General features: G+C 42.6%; 1 protein-coding gene across 4 annotated transcripts in view; it reads right to left on the reverse strand.

Annotated features, from left to right (window-relative positions):
- LOC146808659 (putative ATP-dependent RNA helicase DDX6) overlaps positions 1-20,472 on the reverse strand; it is a 271,143-nt gene that overhangs the window by 229,525 nt on the left and 21,146 nt on the right. For 2 of the 4 annotated variants that reach the window (XM_085615452.1, XM_085615454.1), the window contains exons 2-3: positions 15,176-15,246; positions 2,850-3,209 (exon numbers count right to left, since the gene is read on the reverse strand). In XM_085615452.1, the coding sequence (XP_085471578.1) occupies positions 2,850-3,028 (179 nt within the window). In that variant the 5' untranslated portion in view covers positions 3,029-3,209; positions 15,176-15,246. The remainder of the gene's footprint in view (positions 1-2,849; positions 3,210-15,175; positions 15,247-20,472) is intronic. The other 2 variants (XM_085615455.1, XM_085615453.1) reach the window with 1 other exon arrangement.

Genomic DNA, 20,472 nt, shown 5'->3' on the forward strand with positions numbered 1-20,472 from the left:
CTCCATGTTATAGAACCGTAGATGGTTCAGCACCCAGGCTAATATGCTGCATTGCCAATACATGTTAGGTCCGAAAGGCGAGACCGATTACATTGCAAATGCTCGTTGGTTCAGCTGCTGTGTTGAAAGTCACGGGGTGGTCCGTCACCGGGGGTCATTTTTTAAATTCTTCTACAGCCAGAGTCAATAAACTGAATTATACCAAATTTGCAAAAAACTAGCCAGCCCTCCCTTGTCACGTGCAACCCTCGCCTCTTCTCTAAATTCAAGCAAAAATGTGTTACGGGTCATGTTAATGTATGTACAACCAAGGCTGTCTAGCTGTTTGGCGCGCAAATGTGTGTTATTCCCAGATGCACATAGGGCTTACGAATAAGAAAGGGCCAGAAACAGACACTTGGGGCCTATTGTTCACGGCCAGAGTGTGGCGTCAAATACAATGCCACATATTCTCTCAAATATAGAACAGTGCACAGCTGAATAAAGCAGTGCAGCCAAGAAGAAAAGTGAATGACAGACGGGAGAACAAAGAGGGAGGGGAAGAAGGGGAATGGGGGAAGGCAGGGTATGCCATAGAAAGGCAGAAGAGACTGGGTGGTGAAAGGGAAGGGCGCGTTCTAAAGAAAGGGGCACAAAGGGGGTTGTGGAAGAGGAGGGAAGTGAGCAAGATGGGAAACGGAGAGAGGAAGAGAAAATGTATATGACCAGGATTAGGGAGAAAGACATGAGTTTGTGTGTGCAGAGCTGAAAAGTCACACCCCTTCGAGCGCCTCCTTCCTGCTCAGGCTAACATGTTACAGTTAGAGATTCGGAACTTCAACGGATGTAATAAAGTTACCAAAGCCTCCCCTCCTCCAGACCCCCGCCCATAAACGATGCAACAATTAAATGAGACCAGCTGCCAGGGACTGCGACAGGTGCGGGATTATTACAATACAGTATCACACCAATATTGGCGCAAAGCTCTCTTGGGAAGCTGTTAAAACGGATATTTGGGTGTAAAGCGCCTAAAAGTAAAACGATCGCAAGGCTACGAAACCATATTCATCACCACATGGTCATCTACCCCCTCCCGCCACACACACACACATCCGCCTATTTTTAAGGGGGTTCATCGACAAAAATATCTTGTGCTGGGGCTCAACCTTACGAAGTTTGAAGACCACTACAACAGTGGCACCAAAGCACGGCACATATGATTAAGACATTACAGCGAAATCGGCTTACAATGCATTTACTTTAGATTATAAACTCTCAGTGTTCTGGCTGGGACAGAAAGCACAGCAGCAGTGAACAGATTCAAAATGGCATATTTTTCCTTTAAAGATAAAAAAACACCTAGTCAAAGCTGTGGCTCCTCGGTCTACATATTGTCCTAAGGTGTAGTGAGCAACATTCTCAACAAATAAACGGTTGATCTCAAAGAGATCAGGCATCGTTGCTTGTAGTTAAAAGTTTCGATATACCGCTGGCGTTACTGTGTAAGACTGTTATTAGTCTGTGGACATGTCATATATTCAGTCCCAAACCCTGCTTGAGCAAGAGTTTGAACAACTCAAGGCCCTGCAGAATTCTCATCTCATCCTGTTCATTTAGATGTTTACTGCGGGACTTTTGTACAGCGCCAACATGTTGATTTTTGGCTTCTGGGTGCTATAAGCGGCATCTGGGAGAGAAAGAAGAAAGAGGCGGTTCAGGGAACAGTGGAGAGTCAGGGTGTGGAGGGGAGAGCGCGAAGACTGGGAGAAACTAGAAGAAGTAGCGAAATGCAGGGCAAGAAGGAGGGAAAAACAAGGCTATTGGAAAAGAAGAGCAGGAGACCGAGAGAGGCTTTCAAAGAGTTAATTGCGCCTTTCAACGGGGTGCTGCGTGCGATAAGACCAAAATCTGCAAATGCCTCGGGCGCACCCATGGCCTCGCATGGCGACAAACGAGACCGAAAACAGAAACAAATCTGCAGCTGCTTGTGTTCCTGTGAAGAAGGGGCACGGCCTAACAACTCGTGCTGGGCAGCTTCATTTGGAGTAGGGCCTAGGCTGCGCTAGATCGTCGGAGCATTAAGTGTGTGTCACACAGGTAAACAGAAACTTCCGTACACACACACACAAGACAGAAGGCTGGCACGTGTAAATATGCCGTGGCAAGCGCGTTACCACAAAGGCAGCCGCGTGTTTTTCGCATCACGCTTTCACTTTAAGTGAAAGCGCGATACGAAAATAAACACGCGGCTGACTTTGTCAAAGCCGAATGTGAATAAAAAAATGCGTGCCACCTAATGAAGGAGAGAGTGTCACGCCGCCGGTAAAAGAGCCAATCCCGGTGCGCGTGGACAAAAGGAGACAAGGCGGCAACAAGGAGGGACTAAGAAGCCTCCTTTACAATCAGAAGGCAGCGTTTTGCATTGAAGGGGACGCTAGTCATTTCAAAAGAAGGGCGGGGCTTCAATTCCGCCTCCGAGAGCTTCGGAACCTGTATTGATTCCAAGAAGCTCTTGAATGCCGAGAGCAGCGCATGTGCTGTTTGACAGCAGAGACCTAAAAAGGACTGCACGGGGGGGGGGGGGGTGTTGAAAGCAGATCTAGACGAACAGAATAAAATCTGAAATAGGTCTAAGATGGAGCCTGACAACAGTAGAAATAGTTAATTTACATGAAGCGCTGTTAGGAATCAAACTTCAGTTGTAACCCTACAAGAGGCTCCAATGTGAACCCAAAGGGCTGAACAGAGCCATCAAGTTATCCATTACAAACCACATCAAGGTTCCCAGACTTCCCTTTTGTGGTGTAGGCAGGAAGGATTTATTGGCCTTTGATTTGCAATATGAAGCGTAAATTAAGTAGTATACGCACTTGAGTGTTGAACTTCCAGGCGGAGCTTGCTGCTGGGAGCCAAACTGTGCAGATGTAGCAGACTTTGCAGAATGTCCAGAGGTAGAAAGTCCAGGTGCCAAACCCTGCTGTGACTTAGTTTGCCCATTTAAACCCCCCAGTGTCATCACCAGAGGGTTTTCTGTCCTCACAGTTGCCATATGCGTAAAAAACACAAATTTTCAATACAGTTCCAGGTGCCCCTGATGAGGGGACAAGGTGAGGGGAGCACAGAATCACAATGGTCCAGCCCAGAGCGCAAAGAAGATCCGCAAGTCCGTTAAAGGCACACTTTCTTTTATTCCAAGTGCTGATTTATCTGAATGAAGAAGCTCAAACCACCTGTGGAATAAAAGCACAAAATATTAGAAAATTAATCAGAAGGATAACAACGAAAATTAAAACTAAACCAAAAAACGAGGCAATCTGAGCGAATCAATACAAGCACAGTCGATAGCTAGAAACAGCTCTCGAAATATGAACCATAAGACTGGGGAACATATATATCAAAGGTGAATAATCAAGCCTGTGGATTAATATGCACAATGAATACAATTTGCTACATACAAGGAAGGCAAAGATGCAACACATTCAAAAGCACAGGGCCGCCCAAACATCAAACTCACAAAAGCAGTGTAGAGAGAATCTCAATAGACTGATTTTAAAGGAAATCGGTTAGTGCACGACAAAATCTTGAGTTCTTACACGGAGTAGAAACTTTTAAAAGACTCCTGCCTCCACACAGAATAGGCTTGGTGTACTGATTAAACCCCAAGCCACTGTGTCCCTCCAAAAAATTTTTATCTTAGGAAGCAGAGTTCCTTTATACCACCACCCCACATATGAAATCAGTGAGGAAGTCTGAATTGGAAAAGAATTTCGGAAACACCAAAAGGAATGAGAATGGCACCACCAAAGACTAATCCACCTACATAAAAAACTACAAAACGACTGTCCTCTGTCAGATAAGACTCCTAACTGAACTGTTGCATCGATAATATGCAAATTTTGGAAAATATGACCTCAATGAACGCCACAATATATGTACATATAATAATGAACTTGCATCACTGTTGAATTCACAAAATACGACCTCCCCCTCAATGTTGCTCCCCCTTCCCTTCACCCTCCCCCGACCCCAGAGTAAGAAGCACACGGTCATGCAGGCCGCTCGACCTCGGCCTGTAGCAACTGATGGACGGATCACAGGTGGGATGTCACAATCCGTAAACGCTCGAACAGGAAGCCCCTGATCGATACCACAGATAGGCAGCAGGGGCAGCGCATTCCCAAAACACCATAAAGTCAGATGTCACACTAAATTAGGAACACTCAGCCAATCAGAACACCGCACGCACAACACTAGCAGTGATCACGCGCTCTACATGCAGGACACGTGGACATGTATCCACTGGCCTTACACTGTGTCCACAGAAGGATGAGACCCACCTGCGATTTTTATCAATGACCAGATATAGAAGCCCGTGAGTCGGCCCAGATTCGGATTCCAAAGGAATGTATAAATTATTTTATGCTGCTTCATGTAATGTATAAAATGACAGCAGAAACCAATGTGCTTTAAGACATTCTTCAGACCCCGACTGTCTCCTGCTCTCGTGGCCGATGTGTTTAAATAAGCCACTGTTCGTGTTTTGCCTTGTGCCTCTGGTCTCATTTTTCAAGGTAAATTCACATTTGAGCAACAAATGTGCTACCGAAGAGGACTGACAACGAGCAGCACAAATCAGTCTAGATACAATTCATTCATCATTTCTAAAACGCACAAGTATATATATAAAAAAAAAAGAGAAAAAAAAGGGTGCAATAAAGGGCCATTAAAGAACAGAAAAATAGACGTTAATGTTGCATAAGCCTCTAGGTGGGCTTTGTCGCTTCGGAAATTAAACGAGCGATAAAAATACAAAGAATGTCACCCACTATCCCACATCATGGTATATACAGTTCCATATAAAACATATACGTGCTATCAGCCAAAGAAGAATTGTTCAGCTGCGTCTGCAAACACACAAGTGTTGGTGACAAACTAAAGACTATATGCATGCCAACAAATCACATCCTGAAACGAACGTTTATTAATTTTATAAGATTTATTCATATTTCTCCTCATTTTCCCCAGAGGATCCGCGGAGCCTGCGGCTCGTGACCTATGCTACGATTGCAGTGCATACGACTCCGGTTTATGGTCCCGGATCGGCGATGTCACCCTCGGAGATGCCTGCAGACGAATTAAATGCTCTACAAACTGCTCTACAAACTGAATAAACTGATTTTTAACCTCTGCGCCACATCACCTAGAGATCCTGTCGGAAAGTAGAATCTGCTTTTATGGTTACACCCCACTTGTTGACTGGTGTTAAGCTGTTTCTGACTAGCCTAGCTGGGATCCTGCTAATTGGGACCACAGTCTCTGTGCTTTCTCCCTTAAATTGGTTATGTTGAGTATTTAGGTACATCCCAGATTGGATACTGGTATATCCTTTTCCCTAGTATATGGTACTGTGGGCTGAAGCATGTATTATGCCACCCATGGAAGACCACTCCAACTGACTACAGGCCTGCCATTGCGAGCTGGTGCTAGCACCACTTGCGACAGATAGAGGATTCCCTATATCTGAGGTCACTGCACTTAAAACCTATAAGTCAATCCTAAGGCTGGCCTTTCAATCCTGAAGGCAGGGTGTTCTGTTTTAAGTGTGAGGGTCACCCTGCATGAGCGGGTCATCCCTACAACCTTCCTCAGAGATCTTCGGGCTCCAAGTAGCCTCAACCTCAAGTATCTCCTGTGACCAAGATCTTCGTCCTCACCGCATCTCTTGCACCGTGGGCCTGCATCTTTGGTGAGCTGCTCGAGGTCCTCTTGCGACTCCAGTGCCTCCGACCTGTGGGTCCTCTTGAGGGTCTTCTTTGACTCCTATGGGCTCCCCTGATTATTTGCAAAGCATCTCCGGGTAGGAGATATTTGTATGCTTTAGAGTGTCTTATAATAAATACCTACTTTTATAAATAGACTGAGTGGTTCTTTTTCATTTAATCTATACCAATGAGATTACGTTCAGGTAAAACAAGCTGCTTTACACTCCTTCTGGACTAAGCCTGAAGGCTACTCTCCACAGTTACCACTTAGAGAGTTTTTTAAAGTGGTCTAAGGCCACTAAAATCCCCATAAGGGTTGTCTAGATTAGTGCAGGGTGCTACACTAAGTGAGCACCATATACCAAGGCGTCCTCCTACAGATCCAGTTTCCATGCCGCATCCCTGCTCACCCAAGATCTGGGCCTACTGTCTTCCTGAGGCCAGTCATTTCCACCCGTCCCAGAACCCCATCGCTGCTTCAGATTATCAGGGGGATTAGTCCTCGCTGTTGTTCAGAAGATTCTGTATTTATTTACTCTTCACATGGAAGAAGGGCAATACAAATGATTGGCCGCATGGAAGACAGCGTCCAGCCCAGGCGGAACTTAAGCTGAGCACACTCCTATCCAGGGAAGAATTTGAGCCAGGCAATGTGCTTGATAACAAGGGAACTCACTCTCAAATAGGATATCTCTGAACAGAACCTATCAATCTTCGACCGCCACTTCCCCACTCTCGGCGCCTCCTGGCCATCAGCTCTCAAGCTCAATTTACCCCCTACCCCCACAGAAAATATCCACACACTTTTCTCACCAGCCAAAACCCCCCCACGCACAAACTCCCAACTACATCCCCATACATCCTCCTTCCTTTAACCTGAAGAAACTATAATCACACCACAAGAATTATCTTCCCCCCCCTCAAGACCCTTTTCTCCAGCACATACCGACCAAACTACCACACCTGAATCTTCAGTCCCTGAACTGGACCAAATGTGTCCCTCTCCTTAACTCACGATGGCCACAAGCCTTCCCTACTCTCTGCCCTACAGCCATCCACATCTAACATGCACTCCTCATGCTTCACCACTTGGTAAACTATCCCTTTCAATCAATATTACCTCAAAATCAGACGTAGCACGACCGGAAAGTCACAACTGGAAGTGGAAAGGCTGAGCAACACATACATCAATGCTCCCAACTAACCCTGCAACATCATGATTCTGGCCATCCTTGCCACTAGCAGGCTCCCTACCACTAATCGCCCATCTAGGACACAAGCCCAACTCACTACCACCCAAGCTAACTCAATCTGAACCAAAATCAGCACCCACATTAAACTGCATGCTCTTATGCGGCCGGTATGCAGTCAAGCACGCCACCAAAATCGGGGAACCACCGACATTAGTTTTCAAACTGAAACCTGGCTAAATGATCACTCCTCCCCCCATTATTGAGCTCCTCATCAGATGGGCTTCTCAATCATTCAATCACAACCGTAAAGATCGAATCGGAGGTGGGATAGTTATCATACACAATGATGATATAGGTCTAAAACCCTTTCACACAGCTGAATACTCTACCTTCAAATATTTAGGAGTCGCTCCTCCAAAGATTCCAACCCTATCAAATTTCACAGCATCGATCACCCTCCAAGTGATAAACTGCAATTCTTTGAAACCTTAAACCGAGTCCCTCAAGGACATTAAACTAGTTGGCCTAAACCTGCACTTGAACGTTGCTGATAATACAACAGTACGAGACTTATCCACCCTCCTTGAATCGAAAGGCCTCACTCAAAAATGCGATAGGCGAACTCACATTAAAGGCCCTACCCTTGACGCAGTCAACTCCAACCATATCATATCCCTCCATTCATTCATTCCTACCCACCGACTAGACTGATCACCTAATTCTATTCAATCTCAATGTCAACCAAGCGAAACTCCCCGGCCAAACCCCTCGCCTTAAGCACTGGGTGGGGAACATGCACCAAATCCCTGAGTATGAAGCTTATCCAGTTCCCAAATTACCCCGCCACCCAATCTTACTACCACTGACGACCGCACCTCCCACCATACCACAAGAATGACAACTTCGACACCATCCCCCAACTCACAAAAAAAAGATAAATATATACATTACACGCACACACACCTTCCAGATCCTGGTTCAACAGACTTAACCAGGAGAGACGACAACTTAGACTGACTGAACAAACCTGGAGAAAAACAACCATTGCTAATCCATCTTTCTCTCCTTCGAGCTGAACACCTAAAATACAAAGAAACATTCAGAAAAATCTTGCTTCTTCCGAGCCCAACCTGACTACTCCAGAAACAGACGTAAATTGCCTTTGCATTTCGAAAATTAAGAGATAAATTAGTATGCCCCAATTATGATCATCTGCTTAAAGTTATGAAAGCGAAACTTATTCCCTCCCTGGACTATGGGTCTATTATTTTTAAGGGTAGAGATGTGAAAAATATTGGAGGCTATAGTTGCAAGGACATATAAATCAGTCTTTGGGATTCCTAGGCAGACTTCTCGTGCCAATTTAAGATTGGAATTTGGCTTACGGAATCAGCTCTTGGTGCGTAAAGCATCATTTGTAAAAACACTATTGGCATTATCTCGAGCCAAGGAGAGCACGTTGGCCAATATGTGTTGGAGCGAGATTTCGATTAGTGAATACTCTAGAAGCTGGCAGGAGTATTTAGCTGAGTGCCTCCTAAAATTCGATTGTCCCAAATTGGAAGACGAAACAAGGAGTAAAATGGATTATAAAAAAATAATTAATTCAACCGTTGCCTTGCTGTCAGTATTGCTGGATAAATATGAGTTGAGAAAAAATAAACACTTTTGGTCTATTGCCAATTGCTTCGACAAAATGATGGCCCAACCTTATTTACTTCTTTATCACCAAAAACCCTTAATTAAGAAGAAATTTATGTTATTAAGGTTTGGCATTTATCCAACCAAAGATGGAACCCCTAAATGGGAGTCCAAATGGGCCTTAAATATTTGTCGGCTTTGTGGGCAGTATGACGAAACTCTGTTGCATATGGTAACACTATGCCCAAAAATGTTGAAGGAACGGAAACTAATTTTAAAACCTATCTTCAAAGAAATGGGACTTAGGACTTGTAGATCGGCATTCATATTTTGCTTAAGTGGTGTCAAAGTTTATATTATACATCAATTTATAAAATGTATGCTTATAGTAGAAAAGAAATTATGTAAGGTTGACAAACAAAGTACATGTTAAATTTGTTAAGACTGTGGTTTGTCGATGTTGCTGCTTTTAAGGTGATGATGAATTATTTTTATGGCACTTTTTAATTATTTGCCTTTATAGTACTATTTTAATATAATGTACTAATTCTTTGTTTTTAGTGTACTATTCTTAGATAATGTTCCATCTATAAGGTTTATTATTTATATTGATCGGCACACGTGCACTTTATCTCTGAAAACTTTGACGTCCTGTAAACTATTTTAAAAATTAAATAACTTCGAATTATCCCGAATTGGAAAAAGTTAATTGATTGTGATCAATTTTATGTATTGTATTTTGGAATGGTTAATTAGGTAAAGTGTTTGGTTTGTATTTATTTTGTCCTTTTTGTAATGGTTTTAATTAATCAACAAATAAAAGCAATCAATCAGACGTAAAGACCTTTTCAACATCAAACCTCCTCTATCCCACAGCATCCAAACTGATGTCTCCACCAAACGTGTAACCTACAAAGATCACCATATGGGAAAACCAAACTGCCTGGCTTTCAAACTGAGGCTGGTCAAAAGAGCCGTGGCATATCTAGACCTTCGGTTGCCCGTGGCGGTCGGGGTGCAAGAAGTTAACAGGTAATAGCACGGCGGGAGGAATTGTTGGTTAGGGTTGACGGTCACTGCATCTGCAGCCCCGTGATGGCAGCTCCCCCCTTTGCTCCGCCACTGCAAAAGAGACCTCTGCGAAGCTCAAACACTACTCCTGATTCCACCCAAATTAAAGACACAAAACAAAATCACACCGGTTTCTTCTCTGGAAATGCTTCCAGAATTTGGAACACTGCCACAAGGTACTACTTGACAACTAATCATACTTATACTTTAGGAAAAACCTCAAACTGCATCTCCTCAACAAATACTTCAAAACATACTCTTAAAACACTGGACTTGCTGTAGGAAGCTGGGTTTCTGTAACAGTAACCCCTCCCCCCCCACTTTGACAGATTTCTGATGCACTTTGACTTGCCAATCAGGTTCCAGGGCCTGTGTTCTTTCCCAAAACTGTACATTTGTACCTTTAATTGGCACCTCTCTGGCCACTTGTAAGTCTCTTGTAAAAGGTACAATGAGTATCAAGGGCACTGTGACCAGGGAAGACCTCTAAGGACTGCAGCACCTGTTGTGCCACCCTTAGAGGCCCTGAACCTTAAAACACGCTCACTGCCATTGCAGGCTTTTTGGTGCAGAGAAAAGGAAAGAGCTGACATGGCACACACATATTTAGCAGGGTGCACTACACCACTGGTAAGGGTACAGTTGCAGGACCACTGTTTAAGTCCATTCTTAGACATTGTAAGTGCAGTAAAGTCATAAAGAGTAAATGGTCTGGGAGTTTGTCATTACGAACTCCACAGCGCTATATTGGCTTTACTGAATTCTGATAAGTTTGGTATCAAGCTTTGCAGCATAATAAACTCACACTGATGCCAATGTGAGATTTATAATACCATGCACTCGGAGAGCATTTTAGAGATGCCCCCTAAAAAACGACCAGTCTCTGGTGGGTTTCCTGACTGGTACACACCAGCCTGCCACCACAAGACAAGTTTCTGGGCCCCTGGGATGGGAGTCTTTTCCTGAGTGGAGGTGTTCACACCTCCCCCAGGCCAGGAAGAGCCATCTGTGGCAGGGGAGCTTCAAAAGGCCATGACGCCTTTGTAACATGACCCCCTCCCCCAACCTCTCCTGCTTTCAGAGAAAGAGCCTTTCCTGTCTCCCCTCCTTTGTGGCACTAGGACAGGAAGGAAACATGTGAACAGCCCAGAATGGGTGCCCACCTCTGCCAACCCCAACCCTTAGGTTGGTGAGACGAGGTGAACCCCATCCTTAACTGCCCGCCACCTTGCAGATTGCAGGCACTCTCCAATCAGGGTTAGAGATTGTACCCACTCCCCCACATGAGGTGAGCAAACCAAGGGTGTAGTCAACATGAGGTCAGTAGCCATTTGGCTACTGACCTAGAGACCCCTAAATACAGTATTTAGGGGGCAGCCCTGAACCAAGAAGACAGATTCCCACAACCTACGAAGGAGGGAAATAAAAATATTCTTTATTTTTTTTTTAAAGACACCCAGCAGAGAGTAAATGACTTGGCCCAGCCCACCGGCCCGTCTGCAATTTACAGAGATACTGCACTAAGAGAAGCCTTGTCCTGCAGCCAGCAATCTCCAGAAACCATGTGAGGACTGACTGCCTTCCACAAAGACCAGATCTCCTGTGAACAGCAGCTCTGTTAAAAAAAAATCTCCAAAGAAAGACTCCAAGCCTGCTGAAATCATAGAAACCTGACGCCTGGAACCACCACTGCACCTGTTACCTACGGCCTGAGTTTGAGACGCCCACCTATCCCAGCAAGGTTTCCCATTGCTCCAGAGTCCGAGTCCACAGTGGATTGACCCCTCCAGGACTAAGACGTCGCCTGCAGCCTCTCTACGGAGACCCCTCCCGAACCGCGAGTGACCAGTAAGGTGAAATCAGACATTAAAAGACACCCCTGTATCCAGCCGCCCTGCGCCCTAGAGAAGAGTACCTGAGGTGCACTTGTGTCCCCAAGTCCTCCAACTTACCTGCCCAGCTGTTGGTTCCTTCTGAAAGACTTCCTGGGCCGAACCTGCAGCCAAAATCCAAAACTGGCAGCTCCCATTGAAAACAAGGCACCTGAACCCCAAAACCGCACCCGGCCACCTTAGTGCCGCTGTGGGTGCACCTTGGGTGCTAACGTGAACCCCCTTTGCCCTGAGCTTAAGTCTAGGAGCTTTGCCCCCACAACCTTGTGGCCTGTTCATGAGCAGAAACCAACCGTAGGCCCCCTTTCCCCCTTTGGATAACATTGGGCCTCAGCACTCTACATCCACCCGCCCTAGTGCAGCTGAAGATGTTTTCATAGTGCATCCTAGACCCTGTGTTCTAACCCCAGAAAACCAACTCACAAACCGAAGTACTTATCTTTAAACCGATAACTTAATTTTCTCCCATAGGACTGCATTGACTGCTTTCTTGTGGAAATTGTTTTAAGTGTGGAGTTGGATTGTATGAAACCTTAAGAAACTTCATACTTACAAAAATTGATTTACTAACCTTTTATCTAGGAAATGTCTCAGTGTGATATCTAGACATAGCAAACGGAGTAGAAAACGTAACTTAAAAAGTAATCTGAAAGGTAACGCACAAAGTAATCTCAATAGTAACTAAAAAGTAATTCCAACTGTTTTATGAACTGGGTGACCTACCTGTAACCAACCCAATTGCATTTAACTGCATTCAAACTGTATTTAACTTCATTATTCCTGCAAAGTACCAATTCACTTACCAGTACCAGGCCTTGCTTGGTTCTACAAATAAAATACAATATTTTTTCAAACAAACTGGTCTGAGTTCAGTCCGAGTGTGGGACATCATTTCCTGTGTACAACAAATGCTTAACACTACCCTCCGATAAAGCCTTACTGCTCGACCACACTACCACAAATAGAGTGTAAGGTATTATTTACTTTTACCTCTGCCTACCTTTGGGGATCCACTGGATTCTGTGCACACTATACCTTACTTTAGTTTGGTATATACAGAGCCGGCTTCCTACACACGGTATTGCCACCTCCTGGCAGTATCATGCACACGGTATTGCCACCTCGTGGCTGTATCACATACAGAGCCAGCTTCCTACACATTGTAGTGCCACCTCCTGGCAGTATCATATACAGAAGCAGGGCAAATATGCAATCGAGAAACAAACCCTAGGCAATGGCAGGTCACTGAAAATTAACTTAACAGACCATAATAACTAATGACGATACAATAACCTCAGTGTAAACAGAATACATTTTAAAATGTCATTTCTTTAATTCAAATATGTTAAAAAGTACATCAAAACATGATTTATAAAAAGAATAGAGTTGGAACATTCTCATCAGTATATACATGATCATCAATACCAAAAAAGACAAAATATATACATAATACACTAAAATATGACAATTTATACACAATTTATACACAATTTATACACAACTACTATGTTGATGTGATCAAGACAGATCCTAACAGACATACAACACAGTGATGCTTAAAGAGTAGCTCTAAGATGGATCTTCTACGTGCGTTTCGGCGCACACTACTTACGCCTTCATCACACAATTTCCTAAGAAAGTGAATTAAAAACCAAAATAAAATACGAGGTTCATGCTAGGAAGGGATCAAATTATATACCTTCACCAAAAAAGAGAAAAAGGATTACCACTAAAACTGAGCAGAAGTTCAGCTGAAAGCGGACGATAAAGAGAATATATAGTTTCCACTTGGACCTCAGTGAATAGTTATGCACCTTAGAAAAGGGCATAAAATCCTTCCAGACATACATACGTGTATGCAATTTCAAGGGTAAATTATAATTCCCAACTACAATTTTTGCTAGACATTCGGGTTTCATAATAAAGCTTCATTAATCACAATTGGTTTCTCTTATAGATTGCGGAATTTGTTCATTTATACCTATCTTTCTCATCTTGCCTGTGGGTCTACACAGAGTCTAGCTATGAATCAGAATAAGTAAGCAGAATTAAATCTCTACAGTTCTCTCTCTCTCTATGCTGGGCATCTCTGGGTCCTTATAACTTTATACACTTGTACACAACATGGCCTAATGCAAGTTTCTTCCTTTTTTATGATCACAATCAATATCTTTCAGCTACCATTTTCTCATTGTTCTGAAGTATGCGTAAACATTACTGTATTGCCAACTTTCACAATTCTCCTACTTTGGATTAACGGTACAAACTATATATTATCCTCATCTTTCAGCTGAATTTCTCAGTTTTACTTCTAATCCTCTCTCTTTTTGGGTGAAGGTATATAATTTGATCCCTTCCTATCATGAACATCAGTGTATTTTATTTTGGTTTTTAATTCACTTTTTTTTAGGAATATTGTGGCTCTCCTGATGAAGGCGCAGTGTGCACCGAAACACGCATAGAAGATCCATATTACAGCCACTCTTTAAGCATCACTCTGTTATATGTCGGTTAGGATCTGTCTTGATCACATCAACATAGTAGTTGTGTATAAATTGTCATATTTTAGTGCATTGTTATGTATATATTTTGTTTGGTATTGATGTTCATGTATACTGATGAGAATGTTCCAACTCTATTTTTATTATGAACCATGTTTTGATGTACTTTTTAACATATCTGAATTAAAGAAATGACATTTTATAAAGTATTCTGTTTACACTGAGGTTATTGTATCATGTCATTAGTTATTATGGTCTGTTAGGTTCATTTTCATTGACCCTCCATTTCCTAGGGTTTGCTTCTCAATTGAGTATCATATACAGAGCCAGCTTCCTACAAACGGTATTGCCACCTCGTGGCAGTATCATATTATTAAAATGAAGTCTATCAAAATTCATGAATAAATGCCATTTATTGCAGTACAGTGAGAGATGGTCATATACATGCAAGCTCCAGGTATAAACTGAGTACAACAGTAGAATACAGCATTTCTCAAACAGTTAGAACAATGGAACACTATTGCAAGAACAACATGTCGCATGCAGCAGCATGCGACCAAAAGACAAATTTAAAGTGAACATACACATAATAAGAAACATGGAATGTAACAGATCTCCCTTTTTAACAAAAGACGATAAGGACAAAGAAAATGAAAATATTTATATGAAATTATTATATCTTTTTGGAACTTGTATAATACGTCTTGAATTGTTGACCGTGCGAGCAGCAGAATCATTGTCAAAATTGACATCTGCATCAGAATTTCCTTTAAATGAATAATTAAAACGAGGACATTTAGGCAACCTTTTGACATTCCAAATTTTGCCATCTTGTGTCATTACACTATTAGTGAAGATTTATTTTTAACTGGATGGCTTTGCCAAACTTATTGGCACCTTTGTTTACAAAACCAAGTTTGCCAATTTTTACCCAATCTCCTATTTGGCAAGAGTTTGACTTTGTCCTCCATTTGTTATCATACCAACTCTTGGTTTTTAATTGTTTAATTTCCACTCGTTTGGCAACATCACTTATACACTCTTTTCCAAAAATAAGATTATGTGATTTCTCTTAACCACCATGGAAAAACTTTGGATGCAGGATTCCTGCCTTTGAAAAGTTTAAATGGACTCACCTCGGTGGTGGTGTGAGGTGTGATGCGGTATATCCATAAACATTCTCTCAGAGCACTCACCCAATGGGACCCTAATTTAAGAGAATCAACAACAAAACTTGAGTACGAGGTTAAAACGTTCCACCTGACCATTTTCATGTGGTTCATAAAGTGACGTGAACCTGTGAATGATATTACACTCTTTGAGAAATTCTGCCATCTCAGAAGAAGTTAATTGAACACTATTATCTGTAATCAACACAACAGATGGACAACCTTCGAGTGAAAATTTATTTTTAAAAAATTGAACACTGCACATGTGATAGCCTTAGCAACAACTTTTACTTCCGGCCACTTTGAGTGATGATCAATAATTATTAAAGCACATCGTGAAGACTGGCAACATGTGGAATGGACCTGAAATATCACAAGCAATTTTTTTGCCATGGTTCAGTGGGCAATTTGACAACTTTCAACAGTGGAATATGTATCTTTAGCATTCTTTCACTTGAAACACAACCAGAACATTCTCTAACTACCCCATCAATAAATTTGTCAATGCTGGGTGTAGTTTCTCTAATGGTGTATGTGATCTTCTGATAAAGAAGATACAGCTCCACGCCTCTAAAATTGTGGTCGTCCATCTTTACACATGTTGCTGAAATGACCTACCCTATTACAAATTTTACACTCTATTTAAAGCTGGACAACCCGGAAAAGAAGTATAGTGAGATTTGTTACCACATCTGTAACATACACCAGTTATTATACCCTTCATTTCTTCTTTGAATAGGGTTCTGTTTAAACTTATTGACATATCTTCCTATAGATGGTGTAGTCTCTTGTTTAGGTTCAAGTTTGTGTCCAATAGCACAGATTTCTTCATCTGTGGATTTTTTCTCTGTATTTCGTCTGACAGTCTCCATCCACAAATCAGATTGTTCTTGGGCTTTGGTTTCATTTAAATTTGGATGACCCATAATTTATCTTGAATCTTCTTGCATTTAACATGAACTATTATCTGGTCACGTATCATCTCGTCAGTCATGGTACCGAAATTACAATGAATACTCAAAGACCTCAACGGTGTTAAAAATTCATCAAATTATTCATTATGCTTTTGTTTTCTAGTGTAAAATTTTAAACGATTCAACTCTATATTAATTGTAGGTTTAAATCTCTTCTCCATTCTGGCTAGAGCTTCAGTATATACATTCATGGAATCACCTCCACCTTCATTTTGTGTCAAAATCTGTGGTAAAGATCTAAATACAACTTGACCTTCCGAGCCAAGAGAATGTAAAAATATGCTTTTTTTCCTTTCAGAACCCATTCTTTCACCATCTATTGCTTTCATATATGTTAAGAATTCCTCTTTCCACCTGGACCATGGAATTGGTGGATCACCTTTAGCTTGTAAATTTTTGGGAGGTGGATCAAATTGCATGTTTTGATAAATAGCAACAATGCACTCCTAAATATGAAAAAGAAAAATTAAAGAAAAAAAATACCAACTTATTGTGATCCAGCGGTAGTGAGGATGATGGCAGGTGTTTAATACGTTAAAGTAGGATGAAGATGGGGTAGAATAAAATAACTCAATGCACTGTAGCTTAACAAATAAAGCAGACTATATTTATAAATTGAGTTGTTGCTTCGTCTGATTGCCGAAATATGCTTCGTGAGTTTACCATAAGACAGTCGTGCGTGCCCTTAAAATAATATTAAAAGTTCAATTCGACCTATCCAAACAAAGTTGTTGTTGTGAAGTGATCGCTGAAATATGTTTGGTGATGTTGAAAAGGCTGCCGTGCATGCGCTTAAAGTAAAATCATAGTTCCACGCGGCATATCCAAGCAACGTAAAATTATGAAGTCGATATGAAAGTTAATCGTAAAAGATGTTGTGCGTGAAGTTATTCTGTTGAAATAAACGTAAACGCCGTGGCAGAGATAGATTGAGTAAACACTTACTTAAAAGCTTCAGCAGAAACGGCATAAATCACATCAATTGCCAGAGGTAAACTCTTCCACAAGTAACTATGGAGACAAAAGATTTCAAATTGGCCGTAACGTTTTACATCATCACGTAGCTTACGTACGCGACGCGCTTGGACCGTACCTCCAAGAGATGAGCGTCATAAGAGACCGGCAATCGGGAACTCCGCCGATACCGCTCGTCACGCTCCACTGGAGGATGGAGGTATTTACTTTTAAAATAGTGTGCACGCAGCTGAAGGCAAGGTTGATGAACACCAATCGTAAACTTCAGTCAAAAATCTCCAAATTAGTAAAAGAAAGGTCTTAAAATTTCGGCACGTTGGGGATGTGAAACTCTCTGTATCTGCCGCAGGTGCGATCAATGCACAACTTGTTTAGTTATGAATTCTGCTGCGGGTGCTATCATTACACTTAATATGTTAAAATGTGTCCAATATGAAACAAATAAAAAAACAAAGTACCATTCCAATGAAGCTGAATTTTGAAAGTAGACGTCTATCCAAGGTGAAACTGGATGCTTCTTTTAAATCCGTTTACATTTTTTATTTCTGGTGGGTTCACATTCACCACTGTGCCCGTGCTGCTGGAAAGAGTGATTTTCACTCGTCGCCAATATTAAAATGAAGTCAATCCAAATTCATGAATAAATGCCATTTATTGCAGCACGGTGAGAGATGGTCATATACATGCAAGCTCCAGGTACAAACTGAGCCCAACAGTAGAATACAGCATTTCTCAAACAGTTAGAACAATGGAACACTATTGCAAGAACATCATGTCGCATGCAGCAGCATGCGACTAAATGACGCATGAATTTAAAGTGAACATACACAATAAGAAACATAGAATGTAACACATATACAGAGATAGCTTCCTACACACGTTATTGCCACCTCGTGACAGTATCGTATACAGAGCCAGCTTTCTACACTTGCATCTGCCTATCCAGGAGCTCCTACATCTTTACATTGTTTCTTTTATTCCACCAACCCTTTCTATTCTACCATCGCTACCTGCTCTTAATGAATAAAGATGAAAAAGCATTGTGCAACATCCAGCCGGGTACAGCCTTAAAAAGATGAAAAAAAGAAGGGCCGATGGGCTGGGAAACACCACAGTAGTGCGGGTGTGATGGTGATTATTTTCTGTAAGGTATTGCATGCATCCCAGAGTCTTTACTGCTATGAAGCTCTGTTTTTTGGTTTGGTGCTTATTAAAACAAGCATTGACAAAGAAAATGTGTCCTTAAAGCAAAACCTTTCATCTTTGTCAGTGTCTTTAGGTGATACTTATACAGCATCAGAAATAAAGCAAAAGAAACAAAAGTAGAAAGGAGTGATGCCGAAACTGCTTCACTGCATCAACTTGATCACTTATGTCAGACAATCCCCGTTTCTAGGGTCTGTGGTACTGCGGTCTTTGGAAAACAACACTTATGGCCAGGAGATTCTGTAGGCGTTTTAGACGTACACAAGGACATATAATCAACAGCATCCCGCACTCACCAGTGCAGCTAGATGCTGCTGGGATTAATGCACTGTCAATCACTGATAGATGTCTGGCAAAGTGAGAGGATGTCCTCAATGCTTTATGGCAGATAAGTCATTAAGAACCTTTAAGCCTCCTTCCTATGTGCGAAGGATCAATGCACAAAAACCCTTGGGTGTGTCACTATACGCATCATGGGCCCGGTAGGGGTTAGCACAGAAGCGCTCTTTGAGATCTATCCACACTGGCCATTAGTGAAAGTAGCGTAATGAACTCTTGGTTCTGTGTTAGAATTTCTGAACCAAATATTCACAAAATATGGTATACCCGCCATTCTATTAGTGATCAGAACAATAATCGACTCTACACCACTGTACTCTACAACAGTCTACTGTACACTGCGCCACTCTACAACATGCCAACGCACTCCACAATATTGCACCCTCCGCACTACAATACTGCTCCCTCTGCCAATGCACGCTCTTGCACTCAGCCAAGGCGAACCATGCCGCTGCACTCTGCGCCACTGCACGGTAAGCCAATCTACTCTGCACCACTTTCATCCACGTTTCTTCTTTCTGCGCTGCTGGATTCTAGATTACCGCAGTCTATGCCACTATACTCTGCACATTCTACTTCCACCCTACTATGCAACACTCTAATCTACGCTGCTGAATTATCTGCACTCTACGCCACGACTCTGCAACACTCTGCCCCAATGCCCTGTACACTACGACACCCTCCTATACGCCACTACCTTGTGGCCATACTGAACAGCAGCCACGCTGGGGTACACACAGCTAAAACATATTGCCAACGCCAAAAGCTCTTGCATAGGCACTCAGTGAGTGCGTGCGCTTGTGAGCTCTCTTCCTCTTGTGCTGCTCGACCGCTCAAATATACCAGAATCCTTTGTGCGTCACCGGCCCTTACAGCATGCGTGTAAAAGCAAGAGGGATATCTCTGCCCAGGTATGGCTGAAATGCAGACTTTAAGGGTAATTTTTGTTTTTTTCCTTCACTCCACAAAGTGGGTGAAAGCACAAACTTTGACACAAAGTGTAAGGGGAGCGGATTCCAGTAAAGTGTGTCTTCCCACCCAGCCTGGCTTTCCTAACTTGGGGGACCACAAGAAGGGATTTAGATCCAGAGCGGAGGGACCTAGAGGGCATGTAGATGGTAGTAACGTAGACCTGACAGAGCTCTGTAAACCACGAGCACTGATCTCCAGGGCTCCAACAGAGCTCTGTAAACCACTGGTCTGAACTGCTCCAGCTTAAAGAGAGTAACACCACATGTAACAGGGGCAGTCCTTGAAAATGGGTGGAGCTTTTAAAACCCATATCCTGAATACAGCAGGTCTCGCAGAGACAGCGCAAGCACTGCCTAGGAGAGACCTAAAAAGGGAAAGCACTAGGCAGAAGTGCACACTTCCCTCACACACTCATGTGGTCAAAAACAAAGCAAGCTTCCCTCGCATGCACAGAACATGGACAGCATGTGAGGCAGTAGTCCAAGTGGGTGTAAACACACACAGAGCACAGGTACCAGAAGGCCATCAGCAGTGCAAGGCAAGATATCTTCACATACAAAGCAGGCATCACATTGCAGCAGCCAGCATCTAAGCTTAATACATACACAATATCCAGAGAAAAGTATGGGGGTGGGCGAGCAACTCATGGCTCGAGCCTGTTGTCCGGCTCTGGTTCAGCTTGACGTCTCAGTGAGCCAAAAGGAGCGGTGCTTTCTTGTGGCTTCTGTCTGCAACCCACTTTCCAACCTCATGAATCAAGATTGAAAGACTATGTTATAAACTTAGATGTCAGAGAGG

The sequence above is a fragment of the Triturus cristatus genome, chromosome 7 (assembly GCF_964204655.1).
Source record: "Triturus cristatus chromosome 7, aTriCri1.1, whole genome shotgun sequence".
Taxonomy (NCBI): Eukaryota; Metazoa; Chordata; class Amphibia; order Caudata; family Salamandridae; genus Triturus; species Triturus cristatus.